This window comes from Panicum virgatum, chromosome 9K (genome assembly GCF_016808335.1).
Source record: "Panicum virgatum strain AP13 chromosome 9K, P.virgatum_v5, whole genome shotgun sequence".
NCBI lineage: Eukaryota > Viridiplantae > Streptophyta > Magnoliopsida > Poales > Poaceae > Panicum > Panicum virgatum.
The window spans coordinates 57,892,018-57,916,372 of NC_053144.1; the positions used below are offsets into that span (position 1 = coordinate 57,892,018).

Here is a 24,355-nt window from a genome sequence, read left to right on the forward strand (position 1 = left end):
GAGCTTGATTACGATAAAGACATACTAAGATAATGATGTCTTACTCAAAGACATCATTACAGCCACAACGACATACTCCTCCCCCGCAATTGGGTCAGCGGGGTAGAAGTGGACGAACACCACTTCCGGCTCACCTGCAACTAGGTTTAGAAAGCAACCTGAGTACAAAAGTACTTGCAAGTCTTACGCGAATAATTAAACAAGGATCATGCAATGGCTCCACAAAAGCTTTAAAATTAAGTAATGATTGCATAAGCGTAAGCTCCCTAACTTAACACCTAGTAGGATTAATTATTGTTGTCTAACCCCAGATAAATTTTAGTTGTATGAGATATAAATGATTATAGGTGCGACATGAACCAAAGCCAACAAAATCGAAACTCTCTAGGAGGAATTCGACGAACCAAGAGCTTGCTCATAACCAAGAGCGCGGCAATTCGAATTAATTAAAATCTTGCAAGGGTGTACTACTTTACCCACACGACACAAGGACCATGCAGCTCACCCAACCGGTCAAGTTGGATAAGGGGGTACTCCTGTCAACCGTTCCCAACGAGGCTCAATCATTGAGGGTACGCCCAGCTTGCGCGAAGAGTAACCTAGGTCCACCGGGGACACCCCTAAGCCTCTCTGCATAGCCCCTTGGCCACGCATCTGGGACCGGATCTCAACGATCAAGTCAAAGAAGGTAATTGACTCATCCGTACTATTATTTGGATATGTGGTAGCACGAAAAGATGCTCAAAGTCGATGGCATCCACAGACGGTCCTTTAACGATCCAAGCGGACTATGCCCTTGTGACAACATTCTCTAGGCCCTACCATTCCGATCGAATCTCGGTACTACTACTCCAACAGAACCCCAACTACTCAAGTGCGACCAAGGATAACCAGCATGTGTGATGTTCCAAACTAATCTTTCTAGCGAGCAAAAGGAGTACTCTAAGCAGAGCTAAGCATCTAGTCAGGTTAAGTAATTAACTGACTAACAAGTGACAAGGACATGAGTAACAAATCAAGGAAGGACAATGCATGAAATTGGGTACAAGAATGCAATACATACATACTATATAACCCAACATTACCCTGTGAGATAACTAACTAACTCAGATTAAATATGAGCAAGGAATCATGCTTAGCTGCTTGCCTTAGTTAACTTCGGGCTCAGCCACGAACTGGACTACGGGTTCAGGCTCAACGGACTCGGTGGGCTCCACGGGTTCGACCTCCGACGGTTCGGTCACTAAAATGTATGAATGAGAGGCATTGTAACATTCCGAAAATTCACCAAAATGAATCACTCACTAAAGGTCGCTAAGCTCGAATCGTTTCAGAATCTTTTTCCGTCCGAGCTCCTAATCTCCCAAAGTCCTTCCCGGCGTTTCGCCGTCCGACACCGAAATCAATCGCCATCCCTTCTCTTTCTTCTTCTCGTCCCGCGTGTTGCGCTGCGTGTCGCCCGACTGCCGCGCGTGGTCGACCGTCACCGCGAATCCCGCCGACCGCCGCGCTCTCTCTCTTTTCCTCCCTCTCTTCCTTTTCTTTTCTTCTCCTTTTCCCTTTTTCTTTTTCTTCTTTTCTTTTCTCCCTCCTTCTCCTTTCTTCTCTTTCCTTCTCCCTGCTCCCGTCCACGCATGCGCGCGCCCCTGCTCTCTGTTCACGCACAGGCCCCCCTGTTCACCCACGCGTAGCACGCGGGCACGCGACCCCGATGCTCGCCGCGCCGCGCGTCGCTGCTCGACCCATCCCATCGCTCTGTGCTCGCCGTGCCGCCCATCGACAGCACAGCACCGCCACCTCGCCGCCCGAGCTAGCACTGCTCGAGCAGAGCTCGACGCCGAGCTCCACGCCGAGCGGCCCGGCCCCTCCACTTGCACTGGTGCGCCTGCCCGAGTGGTCCCCGTCACCCTGTGCCACCTCGCCGCTTGCGCAGCCGCACCGCGCCGCTCCGCGATGCTCGCAAGCGGCCGAGCGCCATTAAAGCCGCCTGCCAAGCTCGCCGGCCGGCCACCGCCGCGGACCCCTCCCTCCACCGCCTTTCCTCGCCTACAAATAGGCCCTCCGCGACGCTCTCCACTTCCGCAACACTCGCCCAACCCCCGCGTGCCTCCTCCCTGGCCCCAGCACCGCCGCCTCAAGCTCCCACGCCGCCGCCCGCCGGCCCTCGTCGCTCCACCTCCTCGCTGTGCCCCAGCCCGAACCGAGGTAGGGGATGGATTCCCCTCGCTCTCCTCTCCATTTCCCCTAGCCCCGGCCACCGCCGAGCCCCGCAGTGCCGCCGCCACGCACACCGGCAGCCAGCCGCCACCCGCCGCCGTGGCGCCGTCTCTACAAGCCGCCACCACCCAAATCGAGGAGGGGAATCGAATCCCGGCGTCTCCCTGCCCCTTTTCCCCCTATCCGCGGCCGCCGCCATGCCCCCAGTGCCGCGGGCCCATGGCCGCCAGCGCCCCATGGCCCCCTCCTCTGTTTTGCCCCATCGGGAGGTCGAAGAAGGAGGGGCAAAATTGCCCAAAGGCCCCTCCCCTTCCCTCTATTCTTTAAATAACCCTTCCACTCTCTAGCCCTTTTGCAAAAGAAACCCTCTCCTTTATTATATTCCAAAACAAACCCTTCCACCATGTAACCTATTTATAAATAGACCCCTATCTATTTTCTGGCCTCCCTGATCTTTCCAAAAATTATAATCAAGTCCTTTCACTAATTACAAACAAGTGCCTGGATCCTTATTCAGCCCCTAATCACCTCGTTAGTCCATCATTTCATGCGCCAAAAATACTCCAATCACTCCGAAACTTTACCACGTCATTTCTAAAATAATTTTGGCCAGGCCATTAGGAAATCTGTCGAAAATATTATTCTTATCTCCATATCTTAATTTTCTCTGATTCGAGCTCAACGATAAAACCTCTATTTCTTTTTATTTATTGAGTGTTTGTTTGTGTGCGCCGTAGACACCGGTGTGAACGAGGGAGAACCCGTCGAGGAGTTCGCCGAGCAGTACCGCAAGCAGAACTCCTGGAAGGCTTTGAAGACGACAAGTTCAATCTCATCCTTTGATTGCATATTTCGACCCAGTTTTATAAACACAACCTATTGGCCTGTTTTACAAAATTGCATATATTTTTACTGCTGAAAACATGGTTGGATAGCCACCCCTTGACTTGTTATAATGATTCCTTGACCATCTAGATTAATGTCTAAATATGATTTATTGTATTTGGATGTTAATCACGGTTAGAATGCCGCTTAGGACCTTGTGCTTTTTTATTATCCTCAAAATATGGTTACAACCTGTTTTATAAAAAGAAAAATGCGTGAGTTCTGTGTAAAAGGGAAAATGGGATATTTGATAAATTAAAGAAAAGAATGCTAGGGCGGGATGGATGGATGGCATTTCTATGTGGATTGCCATATCGGAGGCTCGTACCTTTGTGGTTGGGCGAGAAGGTTGGGAGATATCCATCTTATCACCATTAAGGACCTAGTTGATGTGTCATCTTGCCTAACTCAATTATCGTGCAAACCACTCGACCGTTGTATATGGCAACGGCTTAGCATAAACCCCACTAGTTAGTCTGATAGCCATCAGGAGAGCTGAGAGCAACGGGTGACCAAGGAGAAGGGATAAGGTCGTGGTGACTTATGCCCCGGTTAAACTTCGGTGTTAGTTCAATGGCCCCTTGGTGGAGTCCGTGTTGGCTAGTCAGGTCTAGCTAAGGTGGGTAATGGCTTTGATGGGATCTGCACTGACACTAAGGTGGTCGTGCTGTGGTACCCCACTTGTGGGTAAAGTTGCACACTTCTGCAGAGTTTAAAACCTATTCGAATAGCCGTGCCCACGGTATTGGGCGAGTTATGGTTTGGTCACACAACTAGACTTTTGGGAGGGATGATTTCACGGTGTGCGTTGTTTTGGAAGGTGTCCGGCAGTTATGCCGAGCGCTACCGTGGATGGGGAGTTCGGTAGCATTAAAATTTGGATCCTTTGTGTAGGACCAACCCCACTCAATATCCGGTCAAGTAAAGAATTGCTTTGAGAAAATCCTTTTCAAAAATAAACCCTTGCATGAGTAAAATCTAACTTTACTGCAAATAAACCTAAGCCTTATTCTTGATTTATCCTGTGCATATCTGTGATACCCCCCTCTGTGGATGGGGTTGGACTTGTTGAGTACTTTTGTACTCACCCGATATATGTTTGTGGTTTTTCTTCAGAAGAAGATCCGGACTTCGTTATGGAAGACGTTGAGTAGAGGTTGCGTCCGCGCCCAACTTTGCCTGTGGTGTTGGTCCTCCGCAAGATGTTTCTGCTAGCGCATCACACTGAGCCCGAGCTGGAGACCGTCTGGGTCGTGCTTTGGTGTATCTCCGTAGCTATTTTACTACTTATTATCGTTTGTATCGAGTGTCCGCCTCCTCGGAGGTTTGTACGGTGACTGAACCATCTGTTGAATAAATATGTTATCAGCTTACTGGGATTGATATTTGTATCACATTTAGTCTCTATTTATATTGGGACGCTTCAGGCATGCATTAGAATGATGTTATAGACTATGTAGGAGTGATATGACATGAAGGTTGAATGGCACAACAAGCAAGATGCACAAACGTAACACCAATGAACATGCGAGTACGAACTCGAGCGAGAATAAAGAAAAAAATTATCACAGCAAGTATAAATCATAAATTAAACTGAGCATGTAGTGGACATCACAAGGAATTCATGAAAATTAATTTTGCAGAAAAAGCATTTTCCTATAATTAATCATAAATATATTGAGTTTCAGCTATTCAAAACAAGATAAATTAGAAAAGGCATGCAAACTTAACTAAACAAATCCATGAAAATTAACATAGATACTAGGAATGAACACAAAACTAGAAAAATTAGTTTTACTATTTTATCACTTTCCAACAAAAAGTTCTACATTAAACCATTTTCCAATAGAGCATAAGAAAACATGCTAAAACTTTAACAAACATCAAGGAAACATATGAGAAAGTTTCACCATTGGAAACTATGCTTCACAGGGAGTCTAACAAAATTTGGTTTGGAATTTTTAGAGCAATATACAAATAACTAAGCATTAAACTTACTTTTACAAGATAAAACTATAGATAAATATACAGCAAGGTAACATGCAAAACAATATTTTTTTTCTGAGTAGATCTAAGCTAGAGGAATTCAACAAAATAAGTTTCATATTTTTCTAAGCTATACACGAAGTTCTATGAATTTTACAAAATTGCTGCTCAACACAAAACCCTAAAAAGCTAGATCCACCCCGCAGAGCCGGCCCAGAGGCCGACAGGCGGGGCCCACGGGAAGGCGGCTCCCTTGCCCAGGTCAAGGCAGCCCTGGTTGCCTTGACCAGGGGTGTGAGCACGCCCACGGCGCGGCATGCGCGACGCGGCGGCGCCGGCGGTCGGCGGTGCAGCGAGGCGAGGCCGGAGGGGCTCGAGGCGAGGGCGCATGGCGATGAGGAGGAGGTGGCGAACCTCACCGGCGACCAGGATGGCGGGGACGGCAGCGGGCGGAGGGCGACACCGGCGGCACTGCAAGGAGAGGGGGAAGGCCGGGTAAGGAGGGGAATCGAGCGAGGAGACGGAGGAGATGCTCCCCTTGCGAGAAATCGATGGGAGGTTCACCAGAGACGACGAATCAAGGCCGGCCGCGGAGCGTCCGGCGGTGGTGGCAATGGTGGATTGGGGAACGAATAGGGCTAGGGTTTGAGGGGGCCGTGGAAGATAAGGCCGTGGCTGGGTCGCGGATAAGGACGCGCGCGACACGGCACGCGAGGATGGCTGGCGCGTGGCGCGAGGATGGCCGGCGGCGGTGGCGACGTGTGGCGCGCCGAGCAAAGCAGGGGGAAGGAGAAGGGGGAGGCTGACGGGTGGGCCCGGGCAAGAAAAAGAAAGAAATCAAGTTTGAAATTCAAAACGAAGGTGTTCCTTGGATAAAAAATTCATCAAATTTTTACTGGATATAGATAAAATCACCAAGAACACAATGCAACAAGAATCACTCGAAAAGCTTTCGAAATTTGGTCGCAGCAAAAAGAACAAAGAGACTGTTTTTTAAATTTCCTAGAATTTTGTGCCTCGGTTCAAAGGTCATAAAGTGCTGAAAGAATATTTTTAAATCAACATTTGAAATATAGTATTTAAATAAAAATTTTGGGGGCCAGGTTGCATAACAAAATTTGAACTTTCTTAACAAGCACATATTGAAACATACACAAAATTTAATTCAAAACAAGGCACACATGCCCATGATGCTCCTTTATGTTTTAATGATGCTCATGATGATGTGGTTAACATGTTAATCATGTTTGAATTTTTTTCGAGTCGTGACAAGCTCTCCCACCGTCCCAGCAGAAGCGTTCCGGCGCTGGCGGAGGCGCGGAGCTACTGCATGGGAGCCTTCCCAAACATGCTCTAAATTATTGGTTGTTGTGATTTTTTAGATGCATACATTTATTATACATCTAGAAATAATTTATATATATTTAGATGCATAATAAACTACATCTAGAAAAACTAAAATAACTAATAATTTAAAATGAAAGGAATGTTACTGTACCAATGCACGATCTACTTCATCCATACGGCCAGTGGCCACGGTCGTGTTATCATACCGAGTGATTAGACAAAACCCACCTGGGTTCGTTGTTTTGTTTATCTGGTGCTAACAATATGTAGCACTGTACATGTAATTGTGACTCGATATCGTCTAGTTTTCATTGAACATAGCCTGGGCATCCTTGTCGATCGACTACAACACGTACCGGGAGGTCCGGGACTGGACGTTGCTACCGTGGCAGGTTCATTCTCTCAGACGCGAGTTGTGTGTGCAGTGGATGGATAGACGATGCCTTATTCTCGGTACAGCATGGCGGCGGCGACGCATAGCGAGCGATCATCGCCGATCGAGATGACCGAAGAATGATCTACAGCTAGATAGATAGGGAGCTACTCCCTCCGTTCCAAATTATAACTCATTCCAAGAATTTTGAAGAGTCAAAGTTTTTCAAATTTGATCAAATTTATATGACAAAATAATAACATTTATGATACCAATTAAATATCATTAGATTTTTTGTTAGCTATATTTTCATAGTGCACCTATTTAATGTCATAAATCTTTATATTTCTCTTTATAATTTTAGTCAAACTTTGAGATGGTTTGACTCTTCAAAATTCTTGGAATGAATTGTAATTTGGAACTGATGGAGTAGTATACTTATATTATGGCTTGGACCCATCTGCAGCTAGCAGCCTAGCACCGCTGGATAAGCGAGAGATACTACTTGTACATGCCGATTGTTTATTCCCCACGTCGCGAGCAGAGGGAATGCACTATATGTGTGATTAGCGTGTGTGTGTGCAGCTTACAACAGCGCCATGCACGCATTATCCTCATCGGAAGCAACATGGGAACAATATCCTTTTGCACTTTATCTACATACTGCTGTTTTAATTTAGGCTTAATAACATTGTAATTTGTTTTTTTCTTGCAGTTTATCCATGATCAAATTATCGCGTCGAGCTAGGACCAACTATATAGTACTCTCTTCGTTCCAAAATGTAGGTTGTTTCGTTCCACCCTACCCCTCCCCCGGTCCCACGTGCCCCCCGCGACCCGCCCCCGTGAACCCCTGCTCCCCCGTCCTCTGGTTCCCCCATCCCTGCCGCCGCCACCGCCCTCCGCGCCATGGCTGCTCCGGCGTTCCACCTCCTCCTCCCCCTCCCGTCCTCCTCCTCGCCTCTCTGCTCCTCCCCACCGTAGCCGCCGCCGCCTCCCACAACCCCCACGGCGCGCCGGCGACCCACGCCCACTTCCTCCACCACCACAGCCATGGCCATGCCCACCACCACCACTCCTCGTCCACGATGACGGCCACCGCCCGCTTCGACACCGCGCCGTCCATGCCCACCACCATTCGCCAGTCGTTGCGCGTCCTCAACCCCTTCTTCACCCCCGCGGCCGCCCAGGCGCCCTCCGGCGAGGAGGTCGTGGCGGCGATGGGCGCGGCCGCGACGGACGTGGAACGCGGAAACGGCGCCGATTGAACCCTCACCGCCTCCTTCCTCCGTCGCCGCTGCGGATCTGCCCCCGCTCGCGCCGCAAGCGGAGGATGCGAGGTGGTCCGCGCCTGAGGTGGTCCACGGCCACCACGACGACCCTTCCGCTCCCCAGCCCGTACCGCGAGGCGGCGAGCCCACCGCCTCCCGCCTACTCCGCGGCGGCGGGAATGGTGCCCTCCGACGATCTCAGCCTGCAGCAGCTCGCCAAGGTGCTCGCGTCGCTGGGGTACAACGAGATGGCGTCGGTGGTTGTACACGGAGAAGAAGCCGATGATGAAGAAGAAGAAGAAGGTGTATTTGGGTCCTTTCACCACTGTAAATAATGATCTCTAGTTCCTTTAGTCCCTCGATCCAAACAGAGAGAGATTTTTTGTTTTAGCCCAGGGACTAAAAGTAGTCCAGGGACTTTTAGGAATCAAATAGGGTCTTATCCAAACAGGAACGCTAATGAGGTGGTCTAAATTTTAGTTAAGACTTAAAAACTTTAGCATATGTGCGAGTGCTAATATGCCGCGCTAAAGTTTAGCACTCAATTTTAGCTCCTTCAACAAATCATATATACTATACCACCTATGTTCTGTTTCGTGAAACACTTAGTACGGTGTATGTTCAGGCTGGTGAATCTATCTGGCAACTGGCATGCAAGGCTGAGCCCGCCGTGATCGATTAACATATAAATTAGTAGATTGGCAATCACGCCGGCCAAAACACTCAACAGATGACAACCCTCCGCCGCTTCTCAGAAAAGCAGCTCTAGTTTCGGAGAAGCAAATTAATTAAACTAAAGTTTTCGCCAAGAATAATATGCGGATGAAGCGATAATATGCGGCTACCTCATCTCTCGATCTCTGTCCAACCACTCAACATCAGCACGCTGCCACTTGCAGAGATCGATAGATAAACGAGGATGGGCAGATGGCTTCGTTGGACGGTTGGAAGAGAACATCATCGACCAACAACTTGCGTGCAGCCCGCGCTCCACGCCAAAAGCAACCACTGCAGCCGCAACTTGGGGTGTGTTTAGATGCCCCAAACCCCCTCCCCCAAATCCAAAATTTCCATCGCATCTCCGTCACATCAAAATATTAAATATAGCAAATGACCCATGCATGGAATACTAAATATAGGTAAATAAAAAACTAATTGCATAGTTTTGATGTACGTTGCGAGACAAATCTTTTGAGCCTAGTTAGGACATGGTAGGACAATATTTACCAAAAACAAACGAAAATGCTACAGTGCACTACAGTATCCGATACGATTTTTTCTCCCACTTTTCCGGAGCTGTGTGTTAGTTCCCCTGAAATCTACTGTAGCAGTGCGAAAAAACACTGTAGCATGTTTCGTTTGTTTGTGGTAGATACTGTCCTACCATGACCTAACTAGGTTTAAAAGATTTGTCTCGCAACGTACATCAAAACTATGCAATAAATTTTTTTTATTTTCCTACATTTAGTACTTTATGTATGGGTCATTTGCTACATTTAATGTTTCGATATGATGGAGATGTGATATTTTTGTGGGGTGTTTTTGTGGGAACTGAACACAGCCCAGGGATCTGAACACAGCCCAGGGCTGCCATATGCGTCCCGGCGTTGATTCAAGCAGTAGGCCAGCGCCAACTCCGATGCCCTGGCCTGTGCCTTTCCTTTGTTTCTTCGTCGTCGTCTTCAATTCGCTTGGTTTTGGGTTGATCGATCTCCCCTGGCCACCCGTTTGCTGCCCTCCGCACGCCGTGTCAACACGAGTAGCGTGCCCAAGCAAGTATAGTCCTAGTTGCCTTTGCCTGACCCATTCATCACCTAAAAGTATTTTTTTCCGTGCGACTTGCATGGGCATGAGGCTAGGGGGCTAGGGGCATGTCCCTCGGGGCGAGGACACGATCTCTGTGGCTGGCCGACGCGCACGTACAGAGGCGTGGTCGCGCGCCCCGGCGGCCAGCTCTGTGCGGCTGTGGACGACAAGCTGATCCCGCGACGGTAGCCCTGCCTGTAGGGTGGGCGGTTCGTCGTCCTGATCAGGCTCTGCTGTGGGACTTCCGGAAGTAGGCTGGATCCCATACGCCGTCGTGTTCCTACGAGCTGAGAGTCGTCTCGCTCGCTCCGCGCGGAGATTTTTCGTGCACTTGTTTCCGAGTCGAATTGAAGGGGAATGGTGCCGACGGCCGTCGGCCGTCCTATTTTGCTTTTGTTTTGTCTCGCTCGGCGGCAGCATTGCATGTGTGAACGCGGCCGGCCGACATGGCCCGTCGTCTCCCGACGAGCGTGCGAGTGAATCGATCGGGGTCCTTGCCCCATCTTTCCCCAGAATCTGACCGGCGGTGATCAGATTCCTTCTACTCCGCCGCACGGCGCACGCCAGAGTTTCCCCGGTTATTAGCGTTACGACTTACGACCACCAGGTGTTTGCACGTGACGCCCGCACGCACCTCCAATAATCCACGTCCGACTACCCGGTGGGCGGCACACGGTACGGTTACCGTACATGCCAGCGCGCGGCCGCGGGACGCGATCGCAGCACGTGGCTGGCTCAGGGCCGTCGCGGTCGCCGGATTCCTCAGCTCGCGCGCGGCAAATCGCAAGGCAAGCAGCAGGCGCGCGGGTGGTGGAGGCTATTTATCGCGCGTGCTACTAGAAGTAGAGCTATCGCAGAAGGGAGGCGCAGGGAGGCGCAGCTCGCTGGTAGGTGGGCCCGCGCGCGCACTGTGCTTCTTCAATCTCGAGCCAGCGACGGTGGTTGGTGCCGGGGTTAGGGGAGGGGGGTGGCCGGGGTCCGAGGGGTGGTTGGTGGGCGGAGCGGCCGCCGGCGAGGTCGCCTGCGGCCGGGGTGGTGGAGGGCGGCGGCGGCCTTATGATTCCGGGTTGTTGAGGAGTGGGGCGGTTCTTTGGCCGCCGGCCATAGAGGAGGGGGTCGGGGGCGGCGGTTCGGCCGGCGGAGGGCGCGGCGGCACGGGAGCACCGTCGGGCGGGGCCAGACAACCAGTGGACGGTGCGCGGCGGCGGGGGCGCCGCCGGAGCCGGGGGCGGCGGGGGTGCTGTTCATTTTTCCCGCGCGCGGCTCGCTTCTGCGGTTGGACGGGTTCCAATCACAAAACGCGATAAATAGACACCCCCGCGCGGGCAGCTAGCTAGCGCGCAGCACGGGCCGTGGCAGCGCGCGTCCATGCGCGGGTGGGTGTGGTCGCTGGCCGGGTCGCGCTCGGCTGCACCTGCACGACCGCCGCTCGCTAGCTCGCCGTCCCGGTCGATCCATGCATGTTGGCAACTGGCAGGGGCTGATGCCCTGATGGGCACGCAGCAACACGCAACTATAGCTAACTATTTGTGCCTTTACGACCTCCCGATCCTTTTGACCGCATCTGGCGTCCGTGTGGCTTGTGCCTGCGGACGACCTTGTACCGGTCGCGATATGTTTGGCGCCTCTTGCGTGCTTTAACCCTCAAGTGTGCTGAGCTGATAGCCGCTTGATAGAACATGCAACGATGTCATAGAACGAACGCGCACCAGCAGTCCGAGTGTCCAGATCGTGAGTTCTAATTCGCCGGTCGAGCAACCCAGGCCAGCCAAGGGTCGGTCTCGGTCGCCGCCAACGTCTAGTGTATGTGGGGGTGTGATCTCTGCTTTCTTTGGTCACGGCGGCCGTGGTCAGCAGACTGAGTAGATTAGAAAATCACTTGGCGTTTAATATTATCAGATGGTGCCATCATATAAAATGGGTTTAGGGTTTAGGACTAGCGGCAAAACCATAAGCGGTGCACCCTCTCTATTCAGCTCTAGCTTCGCCTCTGCTACTCGTCTCCACCAGTTAGTTACATGAGCATGCCCTGAAACCCATCTCTGCCCAAAGTGTCTTCTGGCTAATAGAGCTGCTCGACTGTACGTACAGCATCGGACATGGCGTTTGCTGCCGTTACTGGTTCGGCTTCTCTCTCGATCCTAACGCGATTGAGTTCGGATCTATCGATAGATAAGCAATGTACACAAATTTTTGAATTAAATCAGTGATCAAGTTTGGAGTAAAAAAGTCAAACGGAATACAATTTGGAATGAAAAGAGTATATGATAACAACAAAGCCAGCGATTGCTTCGTTCAAAACCACAATTTTCGCGATGTATATTGTAAATAAAATATAATGGCGAAGAACCGTACATTTTTTAGTGCATTGGCAAAAATATCCGACCGACCCCATTCGATCCAAAATGATTGGGTCTCTCGCCTCTGGCCGACTACTTTGAATCCTATGCCAAAGTTGGCAACACGTTACTCGGGGAAAAGTGCTCTGGAAATTTAAATATCGAAAAGAAAATAAAAAAACGCGTAACTGGATGCTAGCTCGACTAGATTAAGTGACTAACATTGTTGTTTTTTCGAAATATATACCCAATCAAAAAGGTTGAGGGTGTGACAGACTAACATACCTATCCTGAAGCTTGTTTTATCTCGACTTGTTATGATTTTTTTTCCAGCATGGGGGCTTGTTTTGATTAAGTAGTGTGTGTTAACGCATCGTCACCAGCTTGGCTCATGAAAGTTGACGCTCAGCTAATTAATTAAGGATCGGAGATTTGTTTTACAACTTTTTTAGAATGTTTGGAGAAAAATCAACAGCTCACGTCGCACAATCCGACGGCTGGGAAGGCATAGGCACCAAGAGGCACAAAAAAAAAAAGGGCACCCGGTATGTACCCAGTTGAGTAAATTAAGTGAGATGCGCCTGATATGTTTTTCAGCTGGCATGGTAGGTCCATTAAGATTAAAAAAATTGTATCTTTGTTTCCGAGGCAATTTACAAATTCTCATTGATAAGTTAGTCTTTGCCGTTTGTTATTTTTTTGCGCTGCCTGGCTTTTTCTGAGCACATTCTTGGGTTCTTTCCAGCACTTTTTTTTTTGTTTGCTTGGCAAGTAATGTTAATGGGTACACTACAAAGTACAGATTGTTTGCAACAGCTGTGATAAATTTAGATTTAAAAAATGTTCATTGCAAGTAGTACACGCGCCTAAGCAGAGCGTGATGAAATAGGATGTGCTATGCCTACATTTATAACTTGTCTAATTTCAGTGTTCCAAAATGTTGAATAAACAACCTTATTCTTTGCCAGAATAAAATCCTTATATTCATAACGCATAAACTATTCTCCCAAAGAAAGAATAAACTATCCATTGAATCACATTGCCTAACTGTAATTAGTGACAAATTTACTTCCTAAACATAGTTGTAAAGTCTCAACAACAACTAAAAACTCCCAATGATTTATACAGAGCTGCAATCCCTTCTCTATAAGAATTATCTGTGGAACTTTTCTGGTGAAACAAAATGGCGAGTAGACCTGACAAGTTGAAACAGATAAAACTGTTTGTGGAGAAGGAAAAGCGGCTCCACAAACATATGAAACGATAGTAGCTAGGCGTGGCTCTAAATCGGCACCAACACGCTGCAACCAGGGTTGAAAACGGACGGAAATATTTCCGTTCCGTTTTCTATTTTTGTCTGTCCGTTTTCATATTTGTGGGATCCCGTTTCCATATTTATGGAAGTAGAAATGAGGTTTCTCCGTCCGTTTCCGAGGAATCCCGTTTTTACAGGGAATTGACCCGTATTTATTTCGTTTTTCATTCCGTTTTTAATCTACATAAGATATGTCTAAAAATTGATATGTTCAAAAATATACTAATCACTAAGTATGCATGTTAACATGTTAACGTGGCATACCAGTGAATATTGGACTAATAACTTCGTACGTGTATATTATTTTGTGACTTTGTTAATGTATACTCGAGAATATTTGATCGTGTTATTCTTTCCGGCTCAACATCCGTATTGGTTCGTTTCCGTACTTCCGCGTAACCCGATCCCGTTTCCATACCCGTATTTTCCCAACCCGATCCCGTTTTCGCCAAAAAAAAAATAGAAATGGAAGTAGAAATGAGATTTTTCCGTCCGTTTCCGTCCGTTTTCATCGCTAAACCTGCCTAGATAATAACACATAGATGTATGGCTTCGACCGATCCGTTAGAATTAATATTAAGTTAGTGATCAATTAGTTTTCAACTCATTTATAGACAGGCATCTTTTAGTAGACACAGGCTTTTACAAAAGTTCTGAATCTTTCGTGAAGGGCCCTTGAACCTCGAAGGGCATGTCCTTTGGGCACCCTTTCACCATATATAAATATATAATCACGTTATTGTTCATTCAATTAATAAATAAATCATTTGTTCATTTCATACTTCTCTCTGTTCTAAATTACAATTCATTTTGATCCTTTTAGATATATAATTTTTTTGCTATATATCGAGATTTAGACATAGTATACATTTATATGTATAGCAAAAAATAAAAAGGGCGTACCCAGTGCCGTAGGCTTCCCGCATTGTGCGGGGTCTGGGGAAGAGTTGTTTTTAAGCCCCAAGCCTTACCCACACAAATGTGCAGAGGCTGGGGCTCGAACCCGGGACCTTCCGGTTACAGACGGTAGGCTCTACCGCTGCACCAGGCCCGCCCTTCATGTATAGCAAAAAATATATTAAAAAAATCAAAACGAATTATAGTTTGAGACAGAGGGAGTACTCCCTACTTTCAACTATTTTATGAAAGACCTACTTTCAACTTTTAACACGATCCTTGAGGGGAAGACGCCGTCAGCCACTTGCTCCACGTACGCCAAAAGCATCGGCAAGACTTGAGAGCAACTTGGGGTGCTCCGATCTCTGGATGGAGTACTCCCTCCATATAGGAAATAGAAGAGGTTTAGAACAACGATACGGTCTCTAAAGCATAATTTTATTTGCTTATTTTTATAAAAAATATTTATTAAAAAGTGATACATGTATATTTTTTTAGAAAGTGATTTTTAAGACAAATCTATTTATATGACTTTTACTTTTTCAAACACAATAACTTAAAAATTATTCATGATTTATATTCTCAATATTTGATCTAAACTTTATCCAAAACGACATTCTTTTTCTATATGCTACCGTTCAATTCTGGTGGACAACTACGACTAGTGTAGCTCCAATAAAGGCCGACGCACCATTTTTTCTCTCTCCCTTTATTTGGTTCGTCGTCTCGCATGTGCGTCACCTTCTACTCTTCGACGACCCACTCTCTCGCCCCACGTACTCGATCAGTTGTGTACGTACTCGCACGCAGCACCTTCCGTGTGACACGTACAGGTGCTTTCTGGTGTGCGGAGACGACGTGCACGAGGGACGAGCCGGCGCCGCCGTACCGTACGTGCACGGTCGGGTTCGATATGGTTTGCCTGGTCTTGTGACCAGCTTGCTCAGTTGCTCTTGTAGTCTCGCGTGTGAGACCGCTGGCTAGGATCGACGGCGGGCAAGCGCCGTGCCACCACGCGGTCCGCCGCCCACACGGCGCGGCCGGGAGCCCGGGACCGAGATCTATCCGTCACGTGGCGCGGAGCACGCAGATCGCGCGGCGACTAGGCGAGCTGCGGTCGGGGCGGCGCCATCCGCGGTCCGCCATGCCGCCGCGGGTGTGTCGTGGGTTGATACATGCCGCGTGCACGTATGCGGGGCGTGCAGTGGTCAGTCCAGTCTCCAGCCTCGCGCGGTGGCGCTCGCCGGCCGTCTCGATCCGATCGAGTTGGCAAATGGCACGGGCGCTGATGGGCGCGCGCGCGAATTGTGATTTTGATAACTGTGATCTTAGTAGTGGAAGTGCCTTGGAGATCGGGGAGTTTTCCTTTGGCTGGAGACCCTGTTTCTTCTCATGTAAACTTTCTAACAGCTGCTAATTTGAAGTCGGTTATTAGACCTCGGTGGGAATCGATCTATTTTGTCAAGAAAAAAAAAATGGAATTTTCTTTGTGCGGAATCAAACTGGACGGTGTCTAATTTTAGGTTCCATTTTCATTGTGGCAAATGCTACCTTTGTCTTCTTCTTCCGGATGTAGTAGTGAGTTGCCCGGCAGGGGGGGCGGCAGGTCCCCGCCAAAGACCTCCATGCAAATATATATATTTTTATTTATATTTAAGTCCCTACCGCCCGGCCAGTTGGCGGCAGGGGCCGGGCGGTAGGGGTACAAATTTATAAAATGTTCAATCGAAAATATATTTCTGTAAAAAATATTTTTTAAAAATATAAAACAAAAAAGATGCCAGTCTCCAGCCGTCGAGCCCATTTTCTCATTACCCTTTCTAAGCGGCCCAACGCGCCGCCATCCTCCTCCTCCTGGCGCACCTCGTCCTCGTGAGCTCCGCCTCCACCTCGCTACTGGCCAGCCATCCTCCCCCACCTGACCGTACAATTACAAAGCTCCGCACTCGCATGCTCTTCGCCCCCTCACGCTTGCCGCTCCAGCGCTTCAGGCCTCGCCGTCTTCGCCTCGTTCCGGGCTCCCCGATGGCCTCCACGCTCGCCATCCTCAGGCCCTCCGCGCCGGCGCCGCTCGCGGGGCCACGGGGCCGGGTTGCCGCGCCGGCTACCGCGAGGGTGGCGCTGTCGTCCAGATCTAGGTACTCATCGGCCAGGGTGTCGCTCGGGTCGGATGTGGCGGTGGGCGACGCGCTCTTCGCCGACTACAAGCCCAGCACCGCTTTTCTCTTCCCCGGTCAGGTACAGTGCAATGAGACCGAGCGAGCTCTTTTGGCATGTTTCAACTTTGAATGTGAAACGGACAATATCATCTAGCTGAATGGAAAATTTGAAGGAATCAGAAGCAATTTGGCATTCGTAACTATTTCAGAGTCAGACTTTGCACGCTTCAGTTAACGTAGATCGAATTTTGACCACAAAGATTAAGGTGTGAGTGTGATGATTAGATTATGTCAGGAGGTTTTGTTGATTTATAATTTGATCTTTTAGTGCTGCTTTAATTTGCATATATAACATGCGTGATTCTGAGCTAAAAAAAACTCCACTACTCTTCAAAAATAAATGCCATTGAGGCATGTCTGCGCCATTATTTCTGAATTCCTTCAATTTCAGGGTGCACAAACTGTTGGAATGGGTGCAGAGGCTCAGAGTGTTCCAGCCGCTGCCAAACTCTTTAACCAGGCAAATGACATACTCGGGTATCTTCAAGTCTCTCATAGTATCTATGTAGCTCTTTTTGGGGTGTTCTCTCTTGCATTTGATGTACTACTTTAAATTGCATGGCTGCTCACCTTCCAAGAAAATGAAATATGAGCACGCATGCTAATGTGTTTCTATCTATATGTTGATATAGATATGATTTGTTGGATCTTTGCACCAATGGACCAAAAGAAAAGCTTGACTCAACCGTGATCAGTCAGGTATGCTACTATAGCTTTGTATCCACTGTATGCCTAGTTTGGAAATCCGGGTTTGATCACACAATTTTTCAGCAGTAGCCTGCTCTTATTTAGTTGCAATTGCAATATTTTCATTACAGCTTGCAGTTAGGCTGGATATTCGAAGGAATTAATTTGGCAATTTTCTTTTTGCATCAGCTATATCGCATATTTGTACAGCTCGATATTTACCTACGATTATGCATTTGAAGTATAGTATTTTTGCAGTCTTGTCAGTGAAGTGCTGTGTTCTACTTGCTGAATAAGTCCATTTTGCAGCCAGCTATATATGTTACCAGCCTTGCAGCAGTAGAGGTACTACGTGCACGCGATGGAGGCAAAGACGTGATCAACTCTGTTGATGTTACATGTGGTCTCAGCTTGGGAGAATACACTGCACTTGCATTTGCTGGTGCTTTTAGGTATTCTTTTTGTTCATTTAGAAGCACTCATTTGTCAGGTTTATTTTGGTGACTATATGTTGGATACTATAGTATATCAAATATGCATACTTACACATCGTATATCAACATGCAGCTTTGAGGACGGACTGAAGCTTGTCAAGCTAAGAGGAGAAGCTATGCAGGTTAGTCTACAGAAACACTAAGAGATCGTTTGATTGATTTTGTACATTGAATTCTAATGTCCCTTATCGGTGTAGGATGCTTCAGATGCTGCCAATAGTGCGATGGTTAGTGTGATTGGTCTAGATTCAGAAAAGGTGCAAGAGCTATGTGATGCTGCTAATGAGGAAGTAGATGAAAAGGAAAGAGTTCAGATAGCAAACTTTCTCTGTCCAGTATGTGTTTTATCTGATGCTACCATAGCCTCTTGGTTGTCTATTGGATCTTGATTGATACGAAACAAAGTAAAATAACATTGCAGGGGAATTATGCAGTTTCTGGTGGTGTAAAAGGTATCGAAGTGGTTGAAGCCAAAGCAAAGTCCTTCAAGGCTAGAATGACGGTTAGTGCTCCAATATATCTATATTTGCATGAAGCATATGTTTGGAAATATTTATGTATATATTTATGTATACCACTTAACTGTGAAATCTGGCTATTGCGATTTCAGTATCTTACACTGGCCTTTTTGTTCCATCGTCACCAAATAATTTTGCATGCCAAATTAACTATTAATATTTCCAGGTTCGCCTAGCTGTTGCCGGTGCCTTCCATACTAGCTTCATGCAACCGGCTGTTTCGAGATTGGAATCTGCGTTGGCTGCCACAGAGATTCGAACACCAAGAATTCCAGTCATCTCCAATGTTGATGCACAGCCCCACTCAGATCCTGATACAATCAAGCAGATTTTGGCACGGCAGGTGAGTTATAGGCCAATCTTAATTTCATATTGCAGTCTAGCTGCTTTCTGGTTTAAAGTGATTCCCAACTGTTGTATGGCGCTGGCTCACGGGAGCAACAGGTAACGTCTCCTGTGCAATGGGAGACCACTGTGAAGACTCTTATGGGCAAGGGACTCGAGAAAAGTTACGAACTCGGACCAGGAAAGGTATATTATTCAGCATGATGTTTCCACTTGTCGCAATAAAGTGATTTTTTGTTCTAAATTGTAGTGCAGCAGCTTGAATTATTCTTGGTGCAAAAAAATGTAATATTGCTTTTGTACTGCCCTGTTTTCTGGTAACCAGGTTATAGCAGGTATTCTCAAGAGGATCAACAAAGGTGCTATCATTGAGAACATCGGTGCTTGAGATGTCAGAATTTCAAGATTTCTGTGCCAGATAATAAAGGATCTGATGACCTCCGGATGGTACCAAGTTTTATAGCAGAGGGGTGGTGAAATCAGGGGTGAGAGTGAACTACAGCGATTATTGTAGGACTTCTTCATATAGAGTTGAGCAATTCTCAGTTATCTTTTTTACCGCCGTTGTTGAATTTTGATCGTGATGTAAAATTGGTACCTGTAAACTTTGTGTAGTATCAATGATCATTTGAACTAAAGTAGTTCCACAGTATTAAAATGTTAAAGTTGATGCCGTTTGGACAAGTTTCGTACTGCTGGCTTCTTCCTGTACTCTTGTCATCCCACGCTTATTCCTCCTCATGGCTCATCGCCTCTTCACCCGCTCGCCATGACAGCGGAGTTTGGTACTCCCGGGCATCGACTGCGAAGGTTTGTCCAATTTCTGCAGATTACAGGACTGACAAGTTGATTCCAAACGACTGCAGCATGTCCAAGTAGAAGTACCGACAGCAATTTCTGTTTTCGGCTCAACCGAACGAGCATAACAAATTTTTACCAATAATATAACAAAACCAAACAACTAACGTCCTACAGAATACAAGACATTCCTGATGCGCAATAATATAACAGGACCCAGCAACTAGAATTGTGAAGGTCGGCAATCGAGAAAATTCGCTCTAGACAAGCGAAACGACCTTTTCAAAAGACGCACCTAAACACATTAAGCATTTGAGAATAAATCACCAGTTAACATGGCAAAGGTTTAATTTAAATGCTCAAAACTTAACAGAGTTCACATCCACTGCCAATTTCCAGGTACCAAACCTAAGCAACAACTTTGGCATCAAAACTATGGTTTTTGCAGTACATAGGGAGCAAACTAGTCGAGACCCCAACCAAAACATCCTGCTTCAAAGAAATGTAATGGAGATATCCACGACTTCAGCTTTATGCGTTTTCAGCCACAGGGTACTCAAAGACCACGTCCTTCCCACAAAGCCTGCGGTAGACTGCGGTGAAGGTCTCCAGCTTGTATTCAGTGTTGTTCCTCTCCTTTGGGTCCAAGAAGATCTGAAAAGAGCAACATAAAAAAAGGATTAGAACCTTCAGTGTATGAACATGTGGATATACCAGTGAATAACAATTATGTCATGACATGCTAAATCTTCAAGATATTTAGATTATCAGAAGAAAATATGATGGAAGTATACCTTGATGATCTTGGCACCATCCAAACGGTATCTGACACGCTTCCCAACTATCTCGGCTGGGTACACAACATCCTCCAAGATTCCATCATGAACAGCAGTCAGAGTCCTCGTGCGAGGGCGCTGAACAGCTGAACCCTTCTTTGGCGGCCTCACAATCCTTCTTGTCGCAACAACTACGACATCCTGAGTCAAGAATGAAGCATGATCAATGACGTTGAATAGCAGAAAACCTGTCTACAATTACTGAGAAGCACACCAAACTGTAACACTTAGCTAAAAGCTGCCATACCATAGTTCATGGCAAAAAAAATACCTCGGACTCAGAAACACCATATACTAATATCACAAACATCAAGCACAAAGTTCCTCATCAGGCAATTCAAGCGTTAAGAAGCTATAATCAATTAAAAAAGTAGGAAGAATGTGTAGGTCAAGTATGAATGCTGCAACATGCAACAGGAGAGTACTAAAGTGATGTTGTTCCTTACATAATGCCAGGATTGGTTCTCCACAATTCTTAAACATTACAATTAACCAAATAGCATACAGACCAAATTCAACAGCTTTGATTCATCATCTTTCACTCATCACTCAATTCATTAATTCTCGAGTAATTAAAATGCATAAACAACATATGATTCAAGCCATGTGAATGACCAAAACAAGGGGAGTAGTTTGGCAACGTGATAGTAAATTTGCACCACATTTCTTAATCCAGATACAATACTACTTACATTGTAAGCAGCGTCATGCACAACATCTAAGCCAATTAATTTTACTTAAGCATAGTCTGACTATACATTACCACATAAGCTACCATAGTACCACAAAACATGAGAAATTAACCTTGCCACTGAATTTCTTCTCCAGTTCCCTGACGAGCCTGACGTGGATCTTCCTGAAGGCCTTGCGCAGGCGGTACGGGACGTGGATCACAACAGCCTTCCTGTTCCCGGCAACGTCCATCTGGCTGCAAAGCCACGACAGGCATCACCACCAAAGGTACATCCATGCAACACAGGCAACGACATCTCAACAAGCGCTACTGTACATGAAGAAACGGGGCGCTTACATAGCATTGTTGATGTAGAGGTCCTTGAGGTCGCTCTTGAGCTCCTGGTTGGCATTCTCCAGGTCAAAGAAAGCCTGCGAGGTAGCAACAAACACATCAGACCGCCGAGATGCGCACGAGATAGGAAACGCAAAGGAGCCGCCACGAACGGGAGAAGAGAGGTGTCGAGGAATCGGCGCTCTGCTCACCTGAGCGACGGAGTCCTCGAACTCGGAGGGCTCGAGGCCCTTCTCCTTCTGGATCTTCTTCCTCGCGGTGTACATCTTGCCTCCCTTGGGCGCCGAACCCTGCCGCCAGGAGATTCGAGCAGCACGACGCGGATCAGCAACAGGCACAAGAGCGGAGATAGCAATCAGAAGACGCGAGACCGGCGGTGGATCCGGAGGCGGAGAGGTAGATACCTGAGCGCGAGGAGATGGGGTGAGGAAGCGAAGTGGAGGCGCCGGCGCTAGGGTTTGGAGGAGGCGGCGGGTGGCTGCGCGGGTGGGAGCTCTTATAGGGCTCCCATAAAACCCTAGCCCCGTGGAGTGGGCCGACCCCGCTGGGTTGGAATCACTGGACCGCGAGGCGGGCCGTATATTTGAGAAGCCCATTTCTGTGGCCCAACTAGATAGGACACACGTGGAATCGTAGGCCCACCGCATCGTGGCCCAATTGGCTTTTCCCCTGACATCCTTGGCGAGACGTGACCAGTCTCTCTCCTCAAGTCACACTTGTCCCTCGACAGCCGCCTGTTTTTTCAATACGCGCAACCGCGGCCATGTTTGGTTTGAGGGTGGAAAAGTTTTGATGAGAGAGAAATAATAATTTGACTACTAATTATGAGTATTAAATAAAGTCTAATTACAAAATTAACTACACAACTGTGGTACTGTAGCAGTTGCTCTAGCTAATGAGGTCTTTGACCGCATGATTAGAGGATGATTGAGCGCGGTTACTGTAGCATCACTATAGCCAATCTTGATGAAACTTGGCTCATTAGATTCGTCTCGAAAAATTACACCCATTCCTAAAAAGATTTTACAAATAAACTTCGTTTAGTACTTCATGCATGCATTCGTCTTTTAGTGCAAAAGTTTTGATGGCTTGATCCAAACACGGCCCGTGACGGCGACCAACGCACACCATGCGAGGAGGAAAGAAGAGCCGTCGCTCTCACTCGGCAGTGGAGGGCACATCTTCCTCGCCGCTTCGCGGTTTGACACGGTCGCGTCTCGACGGGCGACCTGGTGAACCAGGAACCACCACGATTCCTTTCTTCTCCGGCTCCGCGTGCCAACCAAGTTAACCGAGAACCGGAGCAAGAGATCGCGCGCAGGAGGGCGCCGGAAGCGGAAGAGGAGGCCGCGGAGAGATGGACGAGATCATGAACAAGGTGGGCGCCTACTGGCTGGGGCAGAGGGCCAACAAGGAGATCTCGTCGGCCGGCGACGACATCGAGGTCCGTGGGACAAAGCTATCTCATGATCTCATCCCTGCTCTTTCTTGCTGCTCGTCATGTTTCGACAGAGTTTCGTTTGGTCGTAGCGTTGCTCAGCTTGGCCTCCCTTATTGCGTCCTCTGATCGATCTCCATCTGACCAATACACCAGCTAAAAGTTAGAAGGGCTCTGAATGAATCAATTATTGATCACTAGCTGGTGTCTATAGTCAGATTATCAGATCGTTTCGTACTCATCGAGTTTAATACTGTTTGGCTTTCTTGTCAGAGATTTTCAGAGAAGCAAAAAAAAAAAGTCAAACCCTTTGATGCTTCTTCATCTCCTGTCCTCTTGTCTCCTGATGTTTAATACTACTGATCTAGATGTGTTTCTGCGTGTGCAGTCGCTCTCGACCAGCGTCGGGGAGGGCGCGAAATGGCTGGTGAACAAGCTGAAAGGCAAGATGCAGAAGCCGCTGCCGGAGCTGCTCAAGGAGCACGGCCTGCCGGTGGGGCTCTTCCCGCGGGAGGCCACCAACTACGAGCTCGCGCCGGAGACGCGGCGGCTGACGGTGTACATCCCGTCCCCGTGCGAGGTCGGCTACCGCGACGGCTCCGAGCTGCGGTTCGACGCCATGGTGTCCAGCACGCTGGGCGAGGGCCGCCTCACGGAGGTGGAGGGGATCAAGACCAAGGTGCTCGTCTGGGCCAGGGTCACCGCCGTCAAGGCCGACGCCGCCAAGGTCCACTTCACGGCCGGGATCAAGAGGTCGCGCAGCCGGGACGCCTACGAGGTCGTCAGGGGCGGCATCATCGTCGACGAGTTCTAGCTGTGGCTGCACGCTGAGATGCTTGCAGTTGCAGGAATAAATTCTGCTCTTTTTTTATAGTGAAATAAATTTTACTGTTAGTTAGCCGAGAGAATTGTATGACCGTGTGCTTTTACCGTGCGACTTGTGAAGTTTTGATGCCCGTCCTTTACTGTACAGTATTAAAATTTGAATGAGAACATTGGCCCAGGCACAAACAGAGCGAGGTGCAGTTCAAGCGTTTTGTCAGATTTGTAGCTAAGGGGTGTTTAACCAGACAAGGATTTCTTTTTTGAGGTTTGAGGGCCACCAGACAGGGACTTAGATGTCGTGAAGTAACACGAGAATCGCGTCAAAACACACACACGAACCTTCTGCCCCAACGCTGTCCCACTGGATGGAAAAATGCCCCGTTTGGTTTGGACCAGGAAACTGTGGACTAGAAATTTTATCAACTTTGACCGCTAATTAAGGTATCAAACAAAGTCAATTCACAAAACCAACTTCAGAACCCCGCGCTATTAATCCTGAACAATCTAATGAGGTTTTTGCCCACGTGATTAGAAGATAATTACTGTAGCATTACTGTAGCAAACCATCGATTAATTACCGTCATTAGATTCGTCGTGAAAAGTTACACCCATCCCTACTTCATTTAGTACTCCATCCATGCGAGATTCTTCTATCGGAAAACATGCGACAGTGTTCTTAAAATCTGCAAGATCCAAACACGGCCAATACCGATGGGCGATGGATTTGCAGAG

General features: G+C 47.8%; 3 protein-coding genes across 3 annotated transcripts; 2 read left to right on the plus strand and 1 right to left on the minus strand.

Moving 5' to 3' along the window:
- Positions 1–16,237: 16,237 nt before the first annotated feature.
- LOC120652687 (malonyl CoA-acyl carrier protein transacylase-like) lies at positions 16,238–19,383 on the plus strand. The gene is made up of 10 exons (XM_039930574.1): positions 16,238–16,674; positions 17,047–17,132; positions 17,288–17,354; positions 17,652–17,794; positions 17,910–17,958; positions 18,034–18,171; positions 18,258–18,338; positions 18,521–18,697; positions 18,799–18,885; positions 19,025–19,383. The coding sequence occupies exons 1-10, from the start codon at positions 16,387–16,389 to the stop codon at positions 19,085–19,087; spliced, it is 1,179 nt and encodes a 392-aa protein (XP_039786508.1). The 5' UTR covers positions 16,238–16,386; the 3' UTR covers positions 19,088–19,383.
- A 402-nt stretch (positions 19,384–19,785) lies between these two features.
- On the minus strand, positions 19,786–21,971 carry LOC120652688 (40S ribosomal protein S7-like). The gene is made up of 6 exons (XM_039930575.1): positions 21,765–21,971; positions 21,552–21,650; positions 21,364–21,437; positions 21,138–21,261; positions 20,292–20,474; positions 19,786–20,151 (listed from the first exon to the last, which is right to left on the minus strand). Exons 1-6 carry the CDS (start codon positions 21,954–21,956, stop codon positions 20,029–20,031), a joined length of 795 nt encoding a protein of 264 aa, XP_039786509.1. The 5' UTR covers positions 21,957–21,971; the 3' UTR covers positions 19,786–20,028.
- A 508-nt stretch (positions 21,972–22,479) lies between these two features.
- On the plus strand, positions 22,480–23,840 carry LOC120652689 (uncharacterized protein At5g01610-like). Its single transcript, XM_039930576.1, has 2 exons — positions 22,480–22,804; positions 23,187–23,840. Exons 1-2 carry the CDS (start codon positions 22,718–22,720, stop codon positions 23,610–23,612), a joined length of 513 nt encoding a protein of 170 aa, XP_039786510.1. The 5' UTR covers positions 22,480–22,717; the 3' UTR covers positions 23,613–23,840.
- The last annotated feature ends 515 nt before the right edge of the window (positions 23,841–24,355 follow it).